Source organism: Carcharodon carcharias, chromosome 7 (assembly GCF_017639515.1).
Source record: "Carcharodon carcharias isolate sCarCar2 chromosome 7, sCarCar2.pri, whole genome shotgun sequence".
In the NCBI taxonomy this organism is placed as follows: Eukaryota; Metazoa; Chordata; class Chondrichthyes; order Lamniformes; family Lamnidae; genus Carcharodon; species Carcharodon carcharias.
Window position 1 is genome coordinate 128,060,361 of NC_054473.1, and position 26,563 is coordinate 128,086,923.

Genomic DNA, 26,563 nt, shown 5'->3' on the forward strand with positions numbered 1-26,563 from the left:
GAAACATGATAGGGTCCCCCTTATCCTCACTTATCATCCCACCAGCCTTTGCATTCAAAGGATCATCCTCCGCCATTTCCGCCAACTCCAGCATGATGCCACCACCAAACACATCTTCCCTTCACCCCCCCTAACGGCATTCCGTAGGGATCGTTCCCTCTGGGACACCCTGGTCCACTCCTCCATCACCCCCTACTCCTCAACCCCCACCTATGGCACCACCCCATGCCCACGCAAAAGATGTAACACCTGCCCCTTCACTTCCTCTCTCCTCACAGTTCAAGGGCCCAAACACTCCTTTCAAGTGAAGCAGCATTTCACTTGCATTTCCCCCAACTTAGTCTACTGCATTCGTTGCTCCCAATGTGGTCTCCTCTTACTCTGATAAAAGCAAAAAACTGCGGATGTTGGAAATCCGAAACAAAAATATCTGGAAAAACTCAGCAGGTCTGACAGCATCTGCGGAGAGGAACACAGTTAACTTTCAGAGTCCGTATGACTCTTCAACAGAACTAAGGAAAAATAGAAATGAGGTGAACTTTAACCTGGTTTAAGGGGGAGTGGGACAGTTAGAGCTGGATAGTTTACTCTGGTTGGGTGGCAGGCCGAGAGAGTTTTGTTCGTTTTGCACTTTGGCTGATTGCCATTTGAAATACATGCAGTAGCTGCAGCTTTCGGCTGGAATGGAGAACAGCAGTGCCTCAGTACTCGGACTGTATGGGTTCATCACCGCGGTGCTTGGGGCAGCGGTAGCCATCCACTTTCAGAAATCGGAAGCCCGGTTGAATTTAAACCCTTTCACCAATCTGTCCTCGCTGCTGTTATTTGCCGGAGGATCCTTGCTTTACATTTACCTACCGTTGTACGTGGGGCTTCTCCTTTTCGCCGTTTGCTGCTGTCTGGTTTATCAATCGATTTGCTCCAATGGAATACTTTCTTCGGATGGAAAAGCTGTCCTAATCACTGGTAAGCACAACTGAGTTGATCACAGTGACATGAATGTAAAATAATTCTTAAAACTTGCAGGGCTACGGGGGAAAGGTGGGGGAGTAGGACCGAGAGCCGGCAGAGACGCGACGGGCCGAATGGCCTTTTACGCTGAAACCATTCTGTGATTTACGTACAATGTAAAGCTTGTATGTAACTCTCGGTAAATGATGAACTATAGTTTGCAGATAGAACAAAATGGGGATTATGCTATAATTTAAAGCCTTTGGGTGTTAAACTAAATAACAACTTGCATTAATCTACTTATTAATATTATTGCTAAATATTGGGTAGACCAAAGCTATTGTCTTCCAGACCATTTACAACCTTGGTATTATATTTGAGACTAAGAGCAAGCTTCTGACCCCAAGACCACTTACCCCCACTCCCATAACATCACCGACTCCACCCTTTTATATCCTTATTAATTATTATTCTTGAGATTAAAATAGATGACCAAAAGCTTGCACAAAGGGCTAGGTTTGAAGGAGCACCATAAAACAAGAGAGACATAAAGAGAAGAGCAGAAAGTGCTGAAAAAGTCAGCAGGCATGGCAGCATCTGTAGGGAGAGAAACAGAATAAACATTTCCAATATGAGAAAACAAAAACAGAATTACCTGGAAAAACTCAGCAGGTCTGGCAGCATCGGCGGAGAAGAAAACTCTTTTCTTCTCCGCCGATGCTGCCAGACCTGCTGAGTTTTTCCAGGTAATTCTGTTTTTGTTTTGGATTTCCAGCATCCGCAGTTTTTTTGTTTTTATTTCCAATATGAGGTTGGAACTGAAATGTTAGAAATTTCTGCAGTATTTTGCTTTTATATTAGGGAAGAATGGTTTAGGGAGGGGATTCCAAGCTTACGGTTTAGGCAGCTGAAGGTACGGCCATCACTGTTGGAGCAACTTAAGTTGAGGTGTTGAAGAGGTGAAACCTGAAAGAGCATAGTGATTATAAAGGCTTGCAGTGCTGGACAAGGTGATAGAGGTAAGGAGGCTGTGAAGGGATTTCACCATGAAGATGAGAATTTTAAAATCAAGGTATTAGTGGACCAGGAGCCAATGCAAATCAATGAACACAATGGTATTGGATGACCAGGACTCGCTCTGAGTTAGATTACACGCAGCAAAGTTTTGGATGAGCTCAATTTCACTGACGGTGGATGATGGAAAGCTGGCCAGGAGACCATTGGCATAGCCCGGAAGTAATAAAGACGTGGATGAAGCCTGTTGCAAGTGCGGTGTGAAAGGGCATCCTGAGGACAAAGGAAGGTGTACCTTAGAATGATCTACCAATGTATCAACCCAACATGAAGCCTGCCCGCTAAACACCAAAATGACAAGTAATATAAATGCAGTGTCATGCATGTTAATAGGACCAACACAAAATACACTGTGGATTTCGCAATCAGTGGCAAAGCTGTGACATTTGCAGCTGACTGCACTGAGAAGTATGAACTTACATAAAAGCAAAAAACTGCGGATGCTGGAAATCTAAAACAAAAGTAAATATATAGATTTTTTTTCCCACCTATTTCCATTATTTTTAAATGTATTTCCATCCATTGTTTTATTCTACCTTTTAGCCTATTTCGATCCCTTCCCCCCACCCCACCCCCACTAGGGCTATCTGTACCTTGCTTGTCCTGCTTTCTACCCTTAATGTCACTATCTTCAACACCTCTTTGTCCTTTTGTCTATGACATCTTTTGGTTATCTCCACCTATCACTGGCCCTCTATCCAGCTTTACCTGTACCACCCCCACCCCAGCCCCCCAAACCAGCTTATATTTCAAAACAAAAACAAAAACAGAATTACCTGGAAAAACTCAGCAGGTCTGGCAGCATTGGCGGAGAAGAAAAAAGTTGACGTTTCGAGTCCTCATGACCCTTCGACAGAACTTGAGTTCGAGTCCAAGAAAGAGTTGAAATATAAGCTGGTTTAAGGTGTGTCTGTGGGGGGCGGAGAGAGAGAGAGAGAGAGAGAGAGGTGGAGGGGGGGTGGTGTGGTTGTAGGGACAAACAAGCAGTGATAGAAGCAGATCATCAAAAGATGTCAACAACAATAATACAAAAGAACACATAGGTGTTAAAGTTAAAGTTGGTGATATTATCTAAACGAATGTGCTAATTAAGAATGGATGGTAGGGCACTCAAGGTATAGCTCTAGTGGGGTTTTTTTTAAAAAAATAATGGAAATAGGTGGGAAAAGGAAAATCTTTATAATTTATTGGAAAAAAAAAGGAAGGGGGAAACAGAAAGGGGATGGGGAGGGAGCTCACGACCTAAAGTTGTTGAATTCAATATTCAGTCTGGAAGGCTGCAAAGTGCCTAGTCGGAAGATGAGGTGTTGTTCCTCCAGTTTGCGTTGGGCTTCACTGGAACAATGCAGCAAGCCAAGGACAGACATGTGGGCAAGAGAGCAGGGTGGAGTGTTAAAATGGCAAGCGACAGGGAGGTTTGGGTCATTCTTGCGGACAGACCGCAGGGGTTCTGCAAAGCGGTCGCCCAATTTACGTTTGGTCTCTCCAATGTAGAGGAGACCACATTGGGAGGAACAAATGCAGTAGACTAAGTTGGGGGAAATGCAAGTGAAATGCTGCTTCACTTGAAAGGAGTGTTTGGGTCCTTGGACGGTGAGGAGAGAGGAAGTGAAGGGGCAGGTGTTGCATCTTTTGCATGGGCATGGGGTGGTGCCATAGGAGGGGGTTGAGGAGTAGGGGGTGATGGAGGAGTGGACCAGGGTGTCCCGGAGGGAGCGATCCCTACGGAATGCCGATGGGGGGGGGGTGAAGGGAAAATGTGTTTGGTGGTGGCATCATGCTGGAGTTGGCAGAAATGGCGGAGGATGATCCTTTGAATGCGGAGGCTGGTGGGATGATAAGTGAGGACAAGGGGGACCCTATCATGTTTCTGGGAGGGAGGAGAAGGTGTGAGGGCAGATGCGCGGGAGATGGGCCGGACACGGTTGAGGGTCCTGTCAACGACCGTGGGTGGAAAACCTTGGTTAAGGAAGAAGGAGGACATGTCAGAGGAACTGTTTTTGAAGGTAGCATCATCGGAACAGATGCGACGGAGGCGAAGGAACTGAGAGAATGGGATGGAGTCCTTACAGGAAGCGGGGTGTGAGGAGCTGTAGTCGAGATAGCTGTGGGAGTCGGTGGGTTTGTAATGGATATTGGTGGACAGTCTATCACCAGGGATTGAGACAGAGAGGTCAAGGAAGGGAAGGGAAGTGTCAGAGATGGACCACGTGAAAATGATGCATCTGTTCCGATGATGCTACCTTCAAAAACAGTTCCTCTGACATGTCCTCCTTCTTCCTTAACCGAGGTTTTCCACCCACGGTCGTTGACAGGGCCCTCAACCGTGTCCGGCCCATCTCCCGCGCATCTGCCCTCACGCCTTCTCCTCCCTCCCAGAAACATGATAGGGTCCCCCTTGTCCTCACTTATCACCCCACCAGCCTCCGCATTCAAAGGATCATCCTCCGCCATTTCTGCCAACTCCAGCATGATGCCACCACCAAACACATCTTCCCTTCACCCCCCTTATCGGCATTCCGTAGGGATTGCTCCCTCCGGGACACCCTGGTCCACTCCTCCATCACCCCCTACTCCTCAACCCCCTCCTATGGCACCATCCCATGCCCACGCAAAAGATGCAACACCTGCCCCTTCACTTCCTCTCTCCTCACCGTCCAAGGACCCAAACACTCCTTTCAAGTGAAGCAGCATTTCACTTGCATTTCCCCCAACTTAGTCTACTGCATTCGTTCCTCCCAATGTGGTCTCCTCTACATTGGAGAGACCAAACGTAAACTGGGCGACCGCTTTGCAGAACACCTGCGGTCTGTCCGCAAGAATGACCCAAACCTCCCTGTCGCTTGCCATTTTAACACTCCACCCTGCTCTCTTGCCCACATGTCTGTCCTTGGCTTGCTGCATTGTTCCAGTGAATCCCAACGCAAACTGGAGGAACAACACCTCATCTTCTGACTAGGCACTTTACAGCCTTCCGGACTGAATATTGAATTCAACAACTTTAGGTCGTGAGCTCCCTCCCCCATCCCCTTTCTGTTTCCCCCTTCCTTTTTTTTCCAATAAATTATAAAGATTTTCCTTTTCCCACCTATTTCCATTATTTTTTTTTAAAAAAACCCCACTAGAGCTATACCTTGAGTGCCCTACCATCCATTCTTAATTAGCACATTCATTTAGATAATATCACCAACTTTAACTTTAACACCTATGTGTTCTTTTGTACTATTGTTGTTGACATCTTTTGATGATCTGCTTCTATCACTGCTTGTTTGTCCCTACAACCACACCACCCCCCCTCCACCTCTCTCTCTCTCTCTCTATCTCTGCCCTCCACACACACACCTTAAACCAGCTTATATTTCAACTCTTTCTTGGACTCGAACTCAAGTTCTGTCGAAGGGTCATGAGGACTCGAAACGTCAACTCTTTTCTTCTCCGCCAATGCTGCCAGACCTGCTGAGTTTTTCCAGGTAATTCTGTTTTTGTTTTTGTTTTGGATTTCCAGCTTCTGCAGTTTTTTTGTTTTTATCAGCTTATATTTCACCTCTTTTCTATTTTTCGTTAGTTATGTTGAAGAGTCATACAGACTCGAAACGTTAACTGTGTTCCTCTCCGCAGATGCTGTCAGACCTGCTGAGTTTTTCCAGGTATTTTTATTTTTATTATGAACTTACATAGTTGGTTAGCCACACTGACAGTTTCAACTTCTTGCAGCAGCATGGGCCAATGCCGAAATGATGAGTGAGGCTAATCAGCATGGTGCATCTGGGTGAAGCAATGCCTCTTAATGACAGCACAAGCTGAAGACACTCTCCCTGAGTTCAGTCTTCTGCTTAAAAGCAGATGAATGTTCTATTATGACTTTAGATACTTTTAAACACTTTAAAAAATATTATAAGCATTTAAATACTTTTGATCACCTTTGACAATTTTTCACTGCTCAGTGACTGCCTGTGGGGAATATCTTGGACAAACTGCATCGGTTTTAAAAAGGAGCTGCAAGTCCATTGTGGACCTTAGACCTTAAAATACTTAAAACTATCAGTGAAAAGAGCAAACAGTATTTCCATGAAATAAACTCAGACCCCGTGTCACATCAGTAGCACAGATATCTCCCTGTCTCTCTCTCCTGGTCTGGAACTCTACTGAAATAATCCAGAGTTATTGAGAAGATGCTCCTTCCCCTGCCCCCCCGACCCCCGCCATATCCATTTGTAATAAAAGGATGTGTAGGATTTGTAATCCTTATTACACCACTAACACAAAGTACTAAAACAAGTAACAAATTTGTCTACATGTCACATCAGTAGCACACACATCTCCCTGTCTCTCTCTCTCCTTTAAGCCAGCCAATCTTCTATCTGTGCTAATATGTTACCCTTACTCCATGAACTTTTATTTTCCGCAATAACCTTTGATGTGGCACCTTATCAAATGCCTTCTGGAAATCCAAGAACAGCATGTCTACAGGCTCCCCTTTATCCACAGCGCATGTTACTCTTCAAAGAACTCCAATAAATTGATTAAACATGATTTCTCTTCCACAAAACCATGCTGACTCTTCCCGATTACCTTGAGTTTCTCTAAGTGCCCAGCTATAACCTCCTTAATGATCGATTCTAACAGGAAGTTCCAGGATTTTGACCCAGCAACAATAAAGGGATGGTGATATAGGTTTAAGTCAGGATAGTGTGTGGCTTGGAAGGGAACTTTCAGGTGGTTTCAGATGCTCTCATGCATCTGCTGCCCTTCCCCTTCTAGGTGGTTGAGATCACAGGTTTGGAAGATGCTGTCTAAGAAGCCTTAGTGAGCTGCTGCAGTGCATCTTGCAGGTGTTACACACTGCTGTCACCGTGTATCCGTGGGGGAGGGAATGGACGTTGAAGGTTGTGGTTAGGATGCCAATCAGGTGGACTGCTTTGTCCTGGGTGGCGTCGAGCTTCTTGATTGTTGTTAGAGCTGCACTCATCCAGGCAAGTGGAGAGTATTCCATCACATTCTTGACTTGTGACTTGTAGATGGTGGACAGGCTTTGGGAAGTCAGGAGGTGAGTTACTCGCTGCAGGATTCCCAGCCTCTTACCTGCTCTTGTAGCCACAATATTTATATGGCTGGTCCAGTTCATTTTCTGGTCAATGGTAATCCCCTAGGACATTGTTAGTGGGGGATTCAGTGATGGTAATGTCAAAGGGCAATGGTTGGATTCTCTCATTGGAGATGGTTATTGGGATAACTTGGACGAATGACGTTAGTTTTAAAATGGAGCTGTGAGTCCATTGTAAACCTTAGAACTTAAAATACTTAAAACTATCAGTGAAAAGACCAAACGGCATTTCCATGAAATAAACTCAGACCCCATGTCACATCAGTAGCACAGATATCTCCCTGCCTCTCTCCTAGTCTGGAACTCTACTGAAATAATCCAGAGTTATTGAGAAGAAGCTTCTTCCCCTGCCCCCATTGAGCAACCCCCCCCCCCCCACCACCCCCCACCTCCACCACATCCATTTGTGATAAAAGGATGTGTAGGATTTGTAATCCTTATTACACCACTAACACAAAGTAGTAAAACGAGTAACAAATCTCTAAATCTTCGATTTGGAATTTGCCTGAGACCTCATTGTCCAAATTGGATGTCTTGTTCTCAAATAAAAGTCACCATTCAGATAACATCAATAATGCAATCTCTTCAGTGCAACCTCTTCATATATTATACATAGCTCTTTGTATTCTTCATAGTTATATTGAATGAACAAAGAATTTCCATTGTTATATCTCTAGTGCAATGCAAACCAATATTCTCTTTTTCCTGACTGAAAATGTAAAATATTTCTGAGAAATCAAACCATTTCCACGTCAGCTACTACTGCTTTAACACCTGAATACCAAACCTTTGGGGTTTAAACACTCATGCATACTTAATGCTGTTCCATTTTTATCCACTCTCTGCTTAGGACTAATATGCTGAATAATAATGCTTTATTTGCCTGTGGTTTCAAAGTTCTTATTTCAGGCAAATAGCTATGCAATCATGGTTAGAATCCAAGCTTAAAACCAACATAATTGAATAGGTGTAAAAAGTATGCTCATTTCAGTAGCATGGTGAAAGAAGGCAGTGGAAAACCAGTGCTTTTTTTTCAATGTCCTTTCTCTAGCCTACAGTGAACATTTTTTTTTGGCCAGTTCTTAGTTTCAATTTTAAACTTATTGCTACCAAGATGGGTGAATGACCGTCGTACCATTCTTCACTTTTAATTCAAGCTTTAACAACGTGAAATACTAAATTCAAGTTATAATATTAACCTTGTTTCAATGTTTTATAAAAATGCAGTTTTTTAAAAAAATTTCAAAAAAATCCAATTTACTAGTCTAGTAGCTACATGTACTGCAATTAAAATGTCACAGGAAATGTAAATACATGTTCATTCTTAAAACATGTCCGCATTTAAAAATGAACAAGTAGCTTCACGATTTCAAAATTGCCAAGGGCCTCTGTACTTTGTTCTGTAAACATTCATCGCGTTTTAAAGGCAATTCAAATCCCCAGTCGGACGGGCTGATTGTGATTTTTAAAGTGCTGTGTGTCCCCCGTGATGACAATCTGCTGTTCTGGCTGATTTGGTGCAGGTGGAAGTCCATCCGTCCCCACCCCAATCTTTCAGCACTTTTTTAAAGGGCCAGACACCCAACATGCAGTTGAGGTGCTTTTGACTTACCTCCATGATAGCAACCTTTTTGGAAATGTTGTGAAGTGTTTTTGGAGATGCTCTGGTGAGTTTGTGCATCCATACAGGGAGTACAGAGGAATTTGGTCATCTGTCCACACCAAATCTGGAATAGGAATGGGGGCTGTAGTTGCAGTGCCTCTGGGTCTGTAACATAACAGACAAATGGAGCAGAGATTCCTAACAAGAGAACCTCTGCACAGAGCAGGGAGGAAGAGGAAGAGGAGGAGAAGAGCTCTCTCCAGAGGGCCCTACCCACAGTGGATTTTCAGGGAGCATTTCTACCTCCACCTTACCAAGAACCTTCAACAAGAAGGTGATCGCATAACTGTGCCACCTCCTTCATCAAGGGCTTTAGCCCCACATCAGGTCAAGGACAGTATTGATTTAAACTTCTATGCATCTGAAACATTCTGGGCAAGAGCAGGCAACACAGTGACCATCTCCCAATACACTGCCCATCACTGTATTCATGACGTAATGGTGGCACTGTATGTGAGGAGAGGGGACTTCATTATCTTGTCTCTTCACAGAGAGAAAGAATCAAGATGAGCAGGCACATTGATTTTCTAGGATAGTGGGATTCCTAGTGCGCAGGGAGCCATCAAATGTACACACATGGCTCTGTTGATGCCCCATGTCAAAAGGGAGAAGTTTAGGAGCTGCAAGGGCTACCACTCCATTAATGTTCAGTTGGTGTGCAATTATGCACAAACCATTATGCTGGTGAATGGCCATTATCCTGGTAGCAGCCAGGATACCTTCATCCTGAGGGAGTCTGCCAATCCTGCCATCTTCAGGCCAACAAGAAGAACAGAGTGTGGCTTCTTGAAGACTACGGATACTCCCATCGAGACATGGTTGACCCGCTGCACCCTTGCCAACACAAGGTCAGTGGGCATACAGTGAAAGCCAAAAACATTGTGGAGCTGACCATCAGCATGCTTAAGCAATGGTCCTGATACTTGACCACTCAATGGGAGCCCAACAGTACTCTACAGAATGTGCATCAAAGCTTGCAGTGGTCTGCTATGTCATCTACAACATTGCTCTTATGGGGGTGCAGCCATTGTCACCAGTGACTTTCTTGGGAGGAGGGAGAGGAGGATGTCAGGTGGAGGCACTCAGACCACTTTGCTCTGAGCATGCTGTCAGTGAGTGCCTGCTTAGACTCTACTTCCCTTGGTAGATCATCTCTTCACCAACGTGCTTCCACTATCCCCTATGCAGTCTTGCTCAGTTACTACAGCATGGCTGGTGGAAGGCTGCTGACTTTCAGTGAGAAGACTGTGTATGGCCGTGCAGGACACCCTTGGGCCTGGCTTCAGATTGAACCACCTCAGCATGACCGGCAGCAGTCTAGGCTGGCAGGCTGATGGGCCTCAGCAGCGACACTGGTGGAGTGGTGGGAGAAGTGGTGGTGTTCCCTGCCACTCATGCACTGCATACACTCCATGCATTGCCACTCATAAAGGGCTTGGCTGAGAGCCTAGAAATCCATTAGGCTGTTAAAACGCCTGAACCCTAGGAAAAACATTGATTGATTGACAGCTCTGGCTCTCTGACATATATTGTAGGTTGCACAGTTTATCTACACAAGTTATTAAGTTTCAAGTACTTTCAGTTCTGCTGTTGATGCTTTAAATGTTCTGAATAATTGACCCTGGGGCTGCAGTAAAAAAACAGCTTTCTTTTAAAGAAAATGGAAAGTTACCAATGAAGTACTGGGTGCTTTAAAAGCTTTTTTAACATTCTATTGTCACTATAGGGTCATTAGTTCTATACATTGTATAGAAGGTGAACAGTCTTGGAATTGTCATAGCTTAGCCCTGGGTGGGGGGGGGGGGGGGGGGGTGGCAGATGCTGAGGGTCCTTAGGGGGGGGTTGGTTGGGGGGCATACCTTGGCACAGGGGCATGAGGGACCATTGGGAGTGGGTAGAGGATGAGGGACTGGGAGGGGTGAGGACTTAAGGGCCTTTCTGTTTTTTTATTGTAACTGGGACAAAATCTCACAGCACCAAGGTGGGTCTTTTAAACAGCCTACCCTGCAGCCCCTGTGGCTGCCTCCGAACTTTATCCTGCTTGGGCTGCTCCAATGACAGCTTGCACCCCGGAATGAAAATGCTGTCCTTACTAGCACTTTCTCCCGAGGTGGAAGGGAGAAAGGGATTTACCCGACACCTGCTACTCACCTCAAGGATGAAAATCCAGCCTGTATTGTCATTTCTGTATTGTAGCGGTGGTCAAAATCCTAGAATTCCCTACCTAACAATACTGTGGGAGCACCTTGATCACACAAACTGCAGCAGCTCAAGAAGGCCCACTGCCATGATTTCCTCAAGGGCAAATGAAACTGGCTAGTGAATCCCAGCTTTACCAGCACACTGAGAATTAATAAGAACTTTTTTTTATTGAATTGGATTTAATGGAAAACATACATTTTTAGATTGAAGTGCATATTAATTTGTTGGCTGTGACATGTGGTTTATTTTCTACAGAAGCAGTGTGTGGATGGGGAAATGATATGCATCAAGGAGATGCTCCATTGTGCCCCTGCCCAGTTTTGCTTATTTACAATTCTCTGCTGGAAGTGATGTTGAGCCAAAAAATGTACAAAAGGAGCAATGGTGTTAAGTCATACATTCCATTGCAGTGCTCTTATTGGTCACTGATGCCTAGCCATTCCTGAAACCTAGGGTGTTGTTTCAGCCTTTACATTGTTCTGGAAAAATTCTTGCTTATTCATTTGCATTTTGGATATTTACCAGACAGGTTTGGAGGATTGTAACTGAAAGCATTGCTTGGGATCAATTTTGGGGCTTCTAATTCTAGGCTCCAAGGTTACTCCCCTCTCAGAATCCCATTGCTCCAGGTGGAATGGACGATGTGGAGGATGAGCAGCATCTTGTGTGGCTGCTCCAAATGCGCAGTCGCACCACCTTGAATTGTCCTCAAAGCAGAACCTATAGAACATAAAATTCCTATCATAGGAACTGTGTGTTCAGAGATTGAGATTCCACGGGATGCCATATAGGATCTATGTGAACTGTCTCCAAAAGAGCAGCACAAGTTTACGTAGAGTCTTTAAGATATGTGTGGTCAGAGAGGTAGATTTTAAGGAAGGTTTAGAAGGGGGTGTGAGGTCAATGTTTAATTATTTATATTGTTAAGGTCCAATGGCAATTACATCATTAAACAAGTGAAGGATCTGGGTACACCTATAAATGGAGACAGCCGGGGTGCATTGTTGACCACCAAAAATTTTTTGATTTAGTTTGTTTTGTTTTTTGTTACTGTCCCTTTAAGGAACTGGCCCCCTAAGTTGTTTGTTTTATTTATTTTGCTAATTTACTCTCCCACCTTTTTGTTCATTGGCTTACTCAAAATAGTATAAATGGGGACAGCTGGGGCACTGTGGGGTGGGGGATAAACATGTTCTGAGGAACCGTCTTGTCTCGTCTCTATTGGATTTAACATGTGGGGCAGAGGGATTCATAAGTGGATGATGGCTTCAGTGGCAGATAGGCTAAGGTAGGAATGGAGGTAAGCCATATAATGGTGAAAGTAGGTGGTCTATGTAATGGAGAAAACATCGGACATGGAACTAGAGCTCAAGATTGTTTACAATCTCAGTATTCAATTCAGTTTGGTTCAGTTTAAGACAGTGGCCAGTGCACAAGATGGTGTTGGTAGTGAGTACATGGTCCTCTGGTGGAGGCTGAGGATTAAAGCTATGGTCTTTTCAATGTTTAGGTTGAGGAAACTGTAACTCATCCAAAATATGTTGAACTAGGTCTCTGATGGCATACAGACAATGGGGAGGTTAAGAAAGTGGTGAAGAGATCAAGCTGAGTGACATTGTGTGGAAGTTGTTTTCAAGTCTGCAGATCATGTCACTGAGGAGTGGTATTTAGGTGAGAAAGAAGAGGGCCAATGATGGATGCTTGAGGAAATGTGAAGGTGATGTTAGGAAGAAAGGCTGTTGATAGAGATGCTCTAATTATGTTCAGGTAAGCAAAAGGTGGAACCAAATGAGGATAACTCCATTAAACTGGACAATAGAAAAGCAATAGTATAGTTGATAATGTTGAATGCTGCAGAAAGTCAAGTACACAAAACCAACAATTTGCACTTGTATAATACTTTTTAACGTAGTAAAATGTCTTGAAACCTCACAGCAGCATTAACATATAACATTTGACACTAAACCACGTAATGATATTAGGACAGGTGAACAAAAGCACAAGTTGTGCCTTTGGCTGTCTGGGCCCTAGGCTCTGGAATTCCCTACCTAAGCTTCTTTGCCTCTCTATCTTGCCTTTTTTAAGATACTACTTAAGCCATCTGTGACCAAATCTGCCCTAATATCTCCTTAAGAGGACTAGTGTTACACACACACCTTAAACCAGCTTATATTTCACCCATTCCTTGGATTCACCTAGTTCTGTTGAATGGTCGTGAGGACTCGAAACATCAACTCTTTTCTTCTCCGCCGATGCTGCCGGACCTGCTGAGTTTTTCCAGGTAATTCTGTTTTTGTTTTGGATTTCCAGCATCCGCAGTTTTTTTGTTTTTATTAGTGTCACATTTTGATCATTGTTTGATTACCATTGTTTGATCAGAAGGTTGTCTTGCTTCAGAATGGTAAAAAGGTATGGCAAGCAGTCGCAGTTCAGTACATCTTGCACTTCATTAGAATAAGTAACAGTCATTTAAGTTCTGCACTTAGTACATTAACACAAATACTTAATGTTAAGTTAAAGTCAATCTTACAACCTTTTTACTGCATACCTTCAATATGATTTCATTATCTGGGTGTGATTTTGACTAATACATTCTATTTCTGGCAGACTCTAGTTCAATTTCTGACTCACACCTGGGGTATTTTCCTCACCCCAACGGCTTCTAGCTGTTTGTTGACAGGACTATTGGAATCAATGAACACAAGTGATGTTGGTCCAGTTCAGGTCAACTTCACAATGCATTTCGGGCATAACTGTCTTAGCATATCCAACATTAATGGCATATGTTCCCATTTTATCCCAACACGTAGAATTTGGGGAATGTGTTATGCAAGCAGTTTAATAATGGAGACCTCTGTAATCTCTCGATTATTTTGCTGCCACCCTACAATGGTGACATTCTTGTGACTTGTCTGACAAGGACATTCATCCACAATGAGACCATAAGATGTAGGAGCAGAAGTAGGCCATTTGGCCCATCGAGTCTGTTCTGCCATTCAATGAGATCATGGCTGATCTGACAATCCTCAACTCCACTTTCCTGCTTTTCCCCCATTACCCTTGATTCCCTTACTGATTAAAAATCTGCCCATCTCAGCCTTGAATAAATCTAATGACCCAGCTTCTACAGCCCTCTGCAGTAAAGAATTCCACGGAATCACTACCCTCTGAGAAAAAATTCCTCCTCATCTCTGTTTTAAATGGGTGACCCCTTACTCTGAGATTATGCCCTCTGGTCCTAGACTTTCCCACAAGATGTCCTCTTGGCATCTACCCTATCAAGCCCCCCAAGAATCTTATGTTTCAGTAAGGTTGCCTCTCATTCTTCTAAACTCCAGTGAGTACAGGCCCAACCTACTCAACCTCTCCTCATAGAAAATCCCTCCATACCCAGGATCAACCTAGTGAACCTTCTATGGACTGTCTCCAATGCCAGTACATCTTTCCTTAGATAAGAGAACCAAAATTGTTCACAGTATTCTAGGTGTGATCTAACTAGTGATTTTAGCATGACTTCCCTATTTTTATATTCCATTCCCTTTGAAACAAAGGCCAACATTCCATTTGCCTTCCCTATTACCTGCTGAACTTATATGCTAGCTTTTTGTGATTCATGCACGAGGACCCCCAAATCCCTCTGTGCTGCAGCTTTCTGTAGTCTTTCTCCATTTAAATAATATTCAGCTCCTCTATTCTTCTTGCCAAAGTGCATAACCTCACATTATATTTCATCTGCCAAGTTTTTGCCCATTCACTTAACCTGTCTATATCCCTCTGCAGACTCTTTGTGTCATCCTCACCACTTGCCTTCCCACCTATTTTTGTGTCATCTGCAAACACAGCGATAGTACATTCACGTCCCTCATCCAAGCCATTAATGTATGTTGTAAATAATTGTGGCCCCAGCATTGATCCCTATGGCACTCCACTAGTCTCAGGTTGCCATCCTGAAAATGCCACTCTTATCCCAGCTCTCTGTCTTCTATTAGTTAGTCAATCCTCTATCCATATTAATAAACTACCCCCAACACCATGTGCTTTTACCTTATTAAGTAGCCTTATGTGTGGTACCTTACCAAATGCCTTTTAGAAATCCAAATATATTACATCTACTGGGTCCCATTTATCTATGCTGTTTGTTACCTCCTCAAAGAACTCTAATAAATTTGTTGGGTATGATTTCCCCTTCATGAAACCATGCCGATTCTGCTTGATTATCTTATGCATTTTTAATTGCTCTGCTACTGTACACCCTTTATAATAGACCTCAAACATTTTCCCAATGACAGATGTTATGCTATAATTACCTGTTTTTTTTCTCCCTCCCTTTTTCAATAAGGGTGGTACATTGGCAGTTTTCCAATCTTCTGGGATTTTTCTAGAATCTAAGGATTCTTGGAAGATAACTACCAGTGCTACTTCCTTTAATATCCTAGGATGCAACCCATCAGGTCCAGGGGACTTATCGGCCTTTAGCCCCATTAGTTTCCCTAGTACTTTTTCTCCAGTGATAGTTATTGTATTTATTTCCTCCCCAGCTTTTGTGCCACAAGCTGGCGACAGTAAATGTAATTTGGAAAGGAGACATATGGGGCAGAATTTTACGAGTTGGCAAGTGAGTGCAGGGCCCGCTCGCCGACATGTAAAATGATGCATGGTGACGTTGGGGGGATCTCCCGATGTCAACGCACACGATTTAAATTTTCAGGAAGGAGGGAGCGCAGCAAACTCAGCTGCGCACCCGCCGACCTGTCAATGGCCAATTGAGGCCATTGACGGGGTCAATTAAGTAATTAAAGGACCTGCCCATCCAACCTTAAGGTTGGCGGGCAGGCCAGGAGCCCGGGTGGAAACTAGAAAAAACATGAAACCTCATCCACGGGCGGGATGAGGTTTCATGTAGGCTTTAAAAAATTTTAATAAAGATTTTGTAAAAATTATGGACATTTCCCAACTCATGTGACATTGTCACATGAGTTGGGAAATGTAAGGGAAATTTTATTTTTCTATTTTTATCTTTTTTAAAGTACAGCCGATCTCCCTGAGGCTGCATTTAACCTCAGGGAGACGAGTGCTCGAAAGAGTGCACTCTCAATTTTGGGATTCCAGAGCCCTTGGTTACCTCTATATTTGCCTGATTAGTGGCACTCTTTGGCAGTTGCCTTTCACCTGTATATCTCTCTGTCAAATAGAAGTCATCTGCTCTATCATGGTGTGTTCCTTCTTGCAATGTTTTCCCCTTCAGTAGTCAATACACTTATTTTGCAAGCTCCACAAATCAGAGGGATAAAAACTCTTTGATAACTGACAAGTCCGAGAAAGACCCAAGTGTTGCCTTGGATACCAGCAAGGACATTAGCAAGGTGCACCTTATGCAGATCAGATATTAGATACTCATCAGAGACAGATGAGGCAATGAAGGTCACATGCAGCTGCATCAGTTGTACTTTCTTTGGGTTTACTTTGAGACCCCCATCGTGTAACATTTGCAAGAGCTCTGTTAGCAGCAGCTTAGGCCCTTCTTCCCATTTAGCAGTGAGTAGTAAATCATTAACATACTGTTGAGCACATTCCAACCAGGAGAAACCCTTCATTTCTCAGTGGGTGCATAATGGACTCCCTGGTATACTGCCATCAGTGAAGATAAAGGCAAACTTCTACTGGTCCTCATTCCAAAGGGAACACTCCAAAATTTATTAGAGATGTCCGGAGTGGAGAAACCACTATAACTGTGCTGGAATATGAGATAAAATGATGTTTCCCTGACCACAGGCTAGGAAATTGATAATTGTGCTGTCAGGCTTTTTAATCGACCATATGGATGAATTGATAAAAGCAAAGAACTGCGGATGCTTTTTGATATGGATGAATTGGTTGTACATATGCCTTTCTGTATAACAATCTGTTGCAATAAGATAGTCAGTTGTTCCCTCAATGTGCAAATGACTTAATTTCCAATAACAGCAACTTATATAGCACCCTTAACATAAAACATTTCACGACACTACACAAAGGCATTATAAAACAAAATATGACACTGAGCTGCATAAGGAGATGTTAGGAAAGGTGACCTAAAGTTTGCTCAGAAGTAGGTTTTAAGGAGTGTCTTAAAGAAGGAAAGTGAGAAGGAGAGGTGTAGGGAGGGAATTCCAGAGCCGAGGACCCAGACAATTAAAGATACAGCCACCAATGGTGAAGTGATTAAAACTGGAATTGTGCAAGAGGCCAGAATTAGAGGAGCACAGATACTTTGGAGGATTACACGACCAGAAGAGATTAGAGATAGAGAGGGTGAGGTCATTGGAGAGATTTGAAGATGAGAACAGGAATTTTAAAATCAATGCATTAACCACGAGCCAACGTACATCACTGAGCATAGGACTGATAACAGATATTTTCTCTATCTCGCAAATATTCCACCAGCTGATGAGGCTCTTCACAGAACTCCAGCTGTTTAACATTAATCACGTAGTTAATCATACAGCTGTCTCGCATTCTTCCCCTTCCTATCACTGTTTTAGGCAATTGTTTGATCACAAGGCTGTCTTGTTTCACAATATGGTGACAATGCCCAGCAAGCATACACAAGTTAGTACATTTTGAAGTTCAGCAGCATAAACAGCACTGTCAGTTTGATTATGCACTCGATACATTAACGTGTCAGCTTTACCTTACGATACAACAGCATATTATCCTATAGCCTCATTAAGGCCGCTTTACACTTTGAGTATGCCAACTCAGAGAATATCCTCTTCCTCTTGCCTGTCTCTGCTAATGCTAACACTTGTAAGACAGAGATTCTAATTGCTAACACCTATTCAAAGAAACAACTTGCATATGGCACCATTTGTGATCTCAGGATGCCCCAAGTGCTTCACAGCCAATTAAGTATTTTTGATGTATAGTCACTGTAGTGATGTAGGACGACATGGCAGCCGATTTGAACACAGCAAGCTCCCACAAATAGCAGTGTGATAATAATTGGATCGTCTTTTTTGTTGTTGGCTAAAAGATGCTGGGAGATATATATTCAACTCATATTCGAAATAATACCTTGGTGTTTTTTCGCATCCACCTGAGAAAGCAGATCGGATCCGTTTTACATCTCATCTAAAAGACGATAGCACTAACAGTGCAACACTCCCTCAGAACTGCACCAAAGTGTCAGCCTAGATTCTGTGTTCAGTTTTTCTGGAATACAACTTGAATCTATAACCTTCTGACTCGGAGGCGACAATGTTTAAAACAAACAGCCATTGTTTATGCTACAATCTATAAACCCATCACTACTCATAATATAATTTAAAATAAAAACTGAAAATGGTGATAATACTCAGGCATCATCTTGATCCCATGTTTATTTATTGAGGACTTTCATGCTTTCTTTTGCCCCCTAATTCTGTGGTGAAGATTAGGAATTCATTCCATGTGGAGGATTGATGCCTCCTCAGCAGTTGACTCATTATAACCATCTGTGTTCTGCTTCGTACATATTGGGAATGGAAAGGAGTTTTGGATCAATTATTTAGTTGTGTGAGGTGTTTCATGTGTGAGCAGACAAGTTTCTAATACAGGGAAATGCATTCTCTTATGTAGCGGTAGACAGTAGAGAATTGTTAGACCAGGAAAGAACATGGTGCTGAAACTTCTTTTTCACTTGAAAAAAATAACAGGTATTGGATTGTCAGACAAACACTTACTGACATGCCTTTCTTTAGTTGCAGCCCTTTTTAAAAACCTGTTTTTCTCTTTATTTAGGATGTGACTCGGGCTTCGGTCACGCTTTGGCCAAGCGTCTACATTCTCTTGGTTTCCATGTGTTTGCAATGGTACTTCAAGAAGAAGGAGATGGTGCGCAAAAGCTCAAGTTGGTCCGTTCTAATCGGCTAACAGTTATTGAAATGGATGTTACAAATCATGCAATGATCCACAAAGTCCAAAAAGAAGTTGCAAAGCAGCTGGGTAACCAGGGTATGTATGTATGTATAGGATGCTCTAGTCAGCTTTACTGTACCATTAAGTTCACAGTGATGTATCTGTTTCCAAAACTCATAATGTCGTATTGATTGTGTAAACCTGAACCTACAGCTCTGCAGAACAAATGGTGATTGTTGCCAGTGAGAGCCTTTCATAGCAAATAATTTAAAAATGCATGAAGAGACCAACTGCCAAGTACCAAAATTGTATAATAAATAACATTCCAGATGCCATCTCAAAAATGATCATCATTTAGATATCCCTGTAACTGTCAAATATTGCAGCTTTAGTTGTTGATGATATCATTTTTTTGAACATCATTTCACTGATGAAAAGAACAAAACCAGAAGAAGACATCTTGGGAGTCCAATAGTTGATGTTATAATGAGAGAGTTTTCAGGACAGTTTAACAATACAACGTTCAGTATGTGCTAATTATTTAAAGCCAGAGACTTGTAAAATGTTGCACAGCTAATGAGCAAAAGTAAATGATAATTTTGCTCATGAGTTGTAATTAATCACTTGGTCCCTGAAATAATTAGTAAGCAATGTTTTTTTGCATTATACAAGGCAGGTGCTTTTCCCTCTATTTTTGTTTCTCTCCCTGTCTCTGTAATCCCTTCCAGCTTCACAACCCTCCAAGTTATTTGTTTCCCTAACTTAACTTCTTTAAGCAATCCTAATTTATAAATGCTGCACCACTGGTGGCCTCACCTTCAGCTGTCTAGGCCCAAAGCTGTGGAATTTTCTCCATAAACTCCTCTGACTCTCTTTCCTTCTTTAAGACACCTTCAATCTCTTTGACAAAGTTTTTGGCCATCTGCCATCTGTTTTATGGATTCTTTATTACACTCCTGTAAAGGAACTATATAAATACATGATGTTATTGTTAAGGGTTGGATAAAACACTATTGTTAAACAAAGCCGTGGAACCAGTTTACCTTTTTGGCTCTAAATTTTTGTTGTGAATACAAGAGGACAAAATATTAAAAATAAAGCTCACTGGATGTACCACTGTGCCCAGACCTATGGCAGAATTTTGAGAATTCCTTCAAAGCTTGTGTAAAACATGCTTTTTCCCAGGTAAATCTTGCTGTGAGTTTTTTTAAAAGAACACTACCTCTCACAGCTTCACAGCACAATTGCATCTTAAAAAGAATGAAGGAGGACAGGAAGCTCCTAACTTTGCTGCTTTTGTATTATAAGGTTATATATTTAAATCTATCAGGCTAATAGTCATTACCATTTAGCATCTTTCTGAAAATGTTCAGGAAACCTGGTTTGCATTTTGAGAATCATGCATATAAACAACTACAATGTTCCCTAAATGCCTGCTAGAAAATCTGTAGATTTATAAGGTTGCTGAAATATATAATTGAAGCCAAATAGCATGGCAGTGAACATTCCTGTGGGAATGTAAAGACATGTGCTACATTTACTTTGATGAAATTACTGCTGCTGAGAAGAGTGAACTTCCAAAGATCACAGTTAGCTTGTGGTTCATGTAGTTCATTTATAAAATTTGTATTGGGCAATCTTGATAGGACTGGGTTTCATTGTCAAGTTACCAACGCCATTACAGGACTCAGGAGGGTAGTTGCACAGTGCACAAATGAGTAATATTTTACTGACAGGCAACCTCCAGGACCAGCTGTTTGGCAGTGTCATTTTCCAGTTGCTGTAAACTTTGAAAGTAGGTCCAACAAAAAGGGACACCCAGCAAGTGGGTCACTAATCCCCCTGCTGAATGAGATTTGGGTTTCAGCTTTTGGTTTGTACAGAAATTTTCTTGAAAGTGCATTGCATTTTCTCAGCAGCTATAAAAAAGAAAGCACTATGGGATCCTTCAGCCTAAACCGTGATGCCATTTCAACAGCATATTTAATTGTGACAAGCTACACCTGGCCAGAGGGTTCAACAACAAATGGTTCTTTGTAGTTTTACATACAATAAGGGGCAGGGTCCCCATTCTACAAATGAATAAAATTGTCAGCATTACTTCCGTGCACTTCTGCGCAAAGACCCCCAAGAAAAAATATAGAAACCAAAGTTTCTAAGTTTCCCCCTCCCTGACAATAGTCAGGTTAAATCAGTCAGTTCACAACCTTGGTATCATATTTGACCCCAAAATGAGGTTCCAACCAAAATGTCATCAATAAGGCAGCCTAATTCCACCTCCATAACTTTACCCCCATCTCCATTCATCTGCTGAAACCCTCATTCATGCTTTTATTACCTCTAGACTTGATTATTCTAATGGACTCCTGGCCAGTCTTCCACAATCTACCCTCCATAAACTTGAGGTCATCCAGAAGCTTGCTGCCTGTGTCTTAAGTCTTGATGACCTATCACCCCTGTGCTCACTGACCTACATTGGCTCCTGGTCAAGCAACATCTTGATTTTAAAATTCTCATCCTTGTTTTCAAATTCCTCGATGGCCTCACCTCTCCCTATCTCTGTAATTTCATTCAGCCCCACAACCCTCATCTATTTCTCTTGATGCCTCTTGAGCATCCATGCTTTTAATCACTTCATCACTGGTGGCTGCACCATCAGTTGCACTAAGCTCTGGAATTCCCTCCTTATACTTTTCTACCTCTCAACTTCATTTTCCTTCTTTAAGATTCTCTTTAAAACCTATCTCTTTGACCAAGCTTTTGGTCGTTTGACCTAATGGCCCAGATTTTCATCTTGGGCTGGGAAAACATGAGTTGAGCCTGTTCCTGACTTCTGAAACCCGAGCCCACCTCCAAATCCCATTCCTGCCATAATTTTGTCTTTGAGAGATGCAAAAAGAGAGGGGTTGGTTTTTGCAAGCCATGATGCAGTGTGGGAGGTGTATGGATGTAGAGGCAGACTGGTTAGAAGGCCTGCTTTCTCAGGGATAGCAGCCCAGCTCCCAACATCATTATTATGTCCCCTAGGTTTCAGCCTCAAACCCCCCCAAATGCCCCCATGCACCTCCCCCCCTCCCTCCATTGTATCCTCCATAGCTACCCACTGAGTATCCATTATGGGCAGACCTCGGCATGTCCTAAAATGGGCATTAAAAAAACTTCTAACAATCTAATAGAGGTACTTCATACTGAAATCTCATTCATAAAAGCCATTCAAAAAGAAATAAATCCCCTCAAGGGTTCAATTTATTGTAAAAATAAACACATCGCTTACCACATCAAAGATGGATATATCTTTGAGAATCTCTTAAAACTTTCAATCAAAATGTGAACACAGCCCCTGCTGAGATAAGTGGTCCTGGAACTTTTGAAACTCAGCTGTGCATTCATAATGACCTCAACTATGATAACACACCCTTGGAAATGTAAACAATAGAGTTTATTAAAACTGAAAAGCATGTGGCCTTTTTTTCTAAGCTACATCAGATGTCCTGTCAATCAAAGCATCCAGAAGCAGGTAGCTGCTTCTTTTACTCTACTCTAAATAAAAGCTGCTGAAGGATTGGTTTTCAATTTGAAAGGGCTCTGGGCATTTAGAGCATTGCAAATCATTACACTAGAAATCCAAAATAATGTTTTATTCAGTTTAAATGCATAAGACCCCTTTTGTACTCCAGTGTACTCCAGTGTATCTCAAAACTTACACAAGCTGGTCAATGCAATGGTCAACATACTTTTCAGGACAGAACCCTGCAATGAATCACTGCAGTTAAAACACAACTACATTACCATGCAGCATCTAATAGTGACATTTGAAGCTGTCAAATCATTTAACACTTATCTGTCAGAATGTTCCAACTCCTCAACAGGCTTCTCCCAGTGGTTACGAACTTTCCAACAAGGCAAGCTTTTTTTTAAGGGCTTCCAAAACCCTTACCAGCACATGAAAATAGCAAGGAACTGAGGGGGAGGAAATACAAATTTCCGATTAGGTTCACAATGGCCACCTGACCTCCGAAGTAGTACATGCGGGGTCACGTCCAAGGCCTTTCCAACATGCAAAAAGGTCATACAAAATAGCGCAGAGTCTCACCTCTATCACCAAACAAAAACCTGGCCAATATCTCTTTATGTGGTATGGTGTCATATTTTGTTGCATAATGCTCCAATTAAGTGCTTTGGGGTGTTTTATTATGGTAAAGGCACTATATAAATGTAAGTTGTTGCTGTTTCTGTGCTCCTCATGTATGCTTGTGTGTGAGCATGAATTTTATTTAAATTGAGTTTTAAATTTTCATAATTACTTTTGTTCACTTCCCATTCTTTTTGCTTCCCCTTGCTGCTATTTAGTTACCTTTTTCTTCTTTGACTACTGTTTATTGCCTCTGATCCTTCTATCCCCTCAACTTGCCTTTCTACTTATTTTTATTACTCTCATCTGCAATTGGCGGAAACACTTTTGGCTGAAGAAATCTAGTGAGAAAAATTGATTTTAAGAAATCACTGGAGCAAGAGATAATTGCTGACCATCAAATATTAGTTTATTGATAAACATTTTGTCTTTTTAAAAATTGTATTCACCAAGTTAACGCACATAAAACTAGGTCCAATACAGTACAATCGAGGTAGATTCCCACAACAGGAAAGGTAGGCCGAGCTAAGCTGGAGCTCCCTGGATGCTGAGAGTAAGATGAAGCAGAAAAAGTGTGTTTGTGGCAGATATCAGACTGATAATACAAGTGAGAATCAAGGTGACCGTAGAAAGTTCATAGGGCAAGTGAAAAAGGAAATAGAGGCAAATTAGAGTATGAGAAGAGACTGGCAACTGGCATAAAAGGGAATCCAAAAGTCTAGTATAGGAATATAAATTGTAAAAGGGCAGTTAGAAGGATCGGCCGATTAGGATCCAGAAAGGTGATCTATGTATCTATGGAGGCAGAGGGGAAGGCTGAGATACTGAATGCATATTTTAACAAGGAAGAAACACTTCCAAAGTCCTAGGGCTGAATTTTGCCGTCAGCGAGCAGAGGGTGGGGCCTGCTTGCCGATGCTTAAAATGACGCGGGATGATGTTTGGGGGAACCCCCGACATCATCCCACCCCATTTAAATTTTCAGGAAGGTGGGGGCACAGCAAAATCAGCCAATTGAGGCCATTGACAGGATCATTGAAATAATTAAAGGACCTGCCTGTCCAACCTTAAGGTTGGCGGGCAGGCCAGGAGCCCCGATGGGAATTAGAAAAAACATGAAACCTCATCCACTGGCAGGATGAGGTTTCATGTAGGGATTTAAAAAGTTTAAGAAAGTTTTAGTGTAATTTATCAACGTGTCCCATCTCATGTGACATTGTCACATGAGGGGGACATGTTAAGGAATTTTTTTTCTATTTTTAATGTTTTTAAAACGCGTGAAAGAGCGCACTCTCGCTTTTGGGGAATCCCCCCCACCCGCACAGGAAGTGCTTCCCGGTGGACGTCGTGCTGGGTGGGCCTTAATTGGCCCTCCCATGTAAAATGGCGGTGGGGCCCGATTCTCCGGCAGGGATCAGCTCCCCGACCACCGGAGATTGGGTCGGGCCCATCCGCCCGCCCGGCAGGCAGAAAATTCTGCCACTAGTGAAAGAGCAGAAAGATTAGTGAAACATTGGATGGGCTCAAAATTGATAAGGAGAAGTATTTGAAAGTAAGGAAGGAAATTGTGGAACCACTGGCCATCAACTTCCTTAGGCACAGGGGTGATATCAGACAACTGGAGAATTACAAATATTACACCCTTGTTGATAAAATGGTGTAAGGATAAACCCAGCAACTACAGACCAGCCAGTTTAACCTTGGTAGTGGGAAAGCTTTCAGAAACGATAATCTGGGACAAAATTAACAGTCACTTGAACAAACATGGATTAATTAAGAAAAGCCAGCACTGGTTGTTAAAGTCATATCATATTTAACTAAATTAGTTAGATTTTTGATGAGGTAACAGAGGGTTAATGTGGGTCAAAAACAAAAATACCTGGAAAAACTCAGCAGGTCTGGCAGCATCTGCGGATAGGAGCACAGTTAATGTTTCCGAGTCTGAATGACCCTTCAACAGAACTAAGTAAAAATAGAAGAGAGGTGAAATATGTGCTGGTTTTTTTTTGGGGGGGGGGTGGGTGCGGTGGTGGGGGGGTAGAGCTGGATAGAGGGCCAGTGATAGGTGGAGATAACCAAAAGATGTCATAGACAAAAGGACAAAGAGGCGTTGAAGGTGGTGATATTATCTAAGGAATGTGCTAATTAAGGGTAGAAAGCAGGACAAACAAGGTACAGATAGCCCTAGTGGGGGTGGGGTGGGGTGAAGGAATCGAAAAAGGCTAAAAGGTAGAGATAAAACAATGGATGGAAAAACATTTAAAAATAATGGAAATAGGTGGGAAAAGAAAAATCTGTATAAATTATTGGAAAAAAATCGGGGGCTGGAGGGAAATCGGAAAGGAGGTGGGGATGGAAGAGAGAGTTCATGATCTAAAATTGTTGAACTCATTATTCAGTCCGGAAGGCTGTAAAGTGCCTAGTCAGAAGATGAGGTGCTGTTCCTCTGGTTTGCATTGAGCTTCACTGGAACAATGCAGCAGGCCAAGGACGGACATATGGGCATGAGAGCAGGGTGGATTGTTGAAATGGCAAGCGACAGGGAGGTTTGGGTAATGCTTGCGGACAGACCGAAGGTGTTCTGCAAGGTGGTCACCCAGTCTGCGTTTGGTCTCTCCAATGTAGAGGAAACCGCATTGGGAGCAACAAATGCGGTAGACTAAATTGAGGGAAGTGCAAGTGAAATGCTGCTTCACTTGAAAGGAGTGTTTGGGCCTTTGGACGTTGAGGAGAAGAGAAGTAAAGGGGCAGGTGTTGCACCTTCTATGGTTGCATGGGAAGGTGCCGTGGGAAGGGGTTGAGGAGTAGGGGTGATGGAGGAGTGGACCAGGGTGTCCTGGAGGGAACGTTCCCTGTGGAATGCCGCTGGGGGGTTGAAGGGAAGATGTGTTTGGTGGTGGTATCATGCTGGAGTTGGCGGAAATGGCGGAGGATGACCCTTTGAATGCGCGGGAGATGGGCCAGAACAGATGCCACTTTCAAAAACAGTTCCTCTGACATATCTTCCTTCTTCCTTAACCGAGGTTTTCCACCCATGGAGATTGACAGGGCCCTCAACCGTGTCTGGCCCATCTCCCGCGCATCTGCCCTCGCACCTTCCTCGCCCTCCCAGAAACATGATAGTGTCCCCCTTGTCCTCACTTATCACCCCACCAGCCTCCGCATTCAAAGGATCATCCTCCGCCGTTTCCGCCAACTCCAGCATGATACCACCAAACACATCTTCCCTTCACCCCCCCCCCCCGGCAGCATTTCGCAGGGATCATTCCCTCCGGGACACCCTGATCCACTCCTCCATCACCCCCTACTCCTCAACCCCCTCCTACGGCACCTTCCCATGCAACCACAGAAAGTGTAACACCTGCCCCATTACTTCCTTTCTCCTCGTCATCCTAAGGCCCAAACACTCCTTTCAAGTGAAGCAGCATTTCACTTGCACTTCCCTCAATTTAGTCTACTGCATTCGTTGCTCCCAAAGCGGTTTCCTCTACATTGGAGAGACCAAATGCAGACTGGGTGACCGCCTTGCAGAACACCTTCGGTCTGTCCGCAAACATTACCC

At 42.9% G+C, this 26,563-nt stretch overlaps 1 protein-coding gene across 2 annotated transcripts in view; it reads left to right on the forward strand.

The window, feature by feature from the left end:
• The first annotated feature begins 564 nt into the window (after positions 1-564).
• LOC121280331 (17-beta-hydroxysteroid dehydrogenase type 2-like) overlaps positions 565-26,563 on the forward strand; it is an 80,987-nt gene continuing 54,988 nt past the window's right edge. Inside the window, exons 1-2 of one of the 2 annotated variants that reach the window (XM_041192215.1) lie at positions 565-966; positions 18,753-18,965. In XM_041192215.1, coding sequence (XP_041048149.1) covers positions 684-966; positions 18,753-18,965 — 496 coding nt within the window. In that variant the 5' untranslated portion in view covers positions 565-683. The remainder of the gene's footprint in view (positions 967-18,752; positions 18,966-26,563) is intronic. The other variant, XM_041192216.1, reaches the window with a different exon arrangement.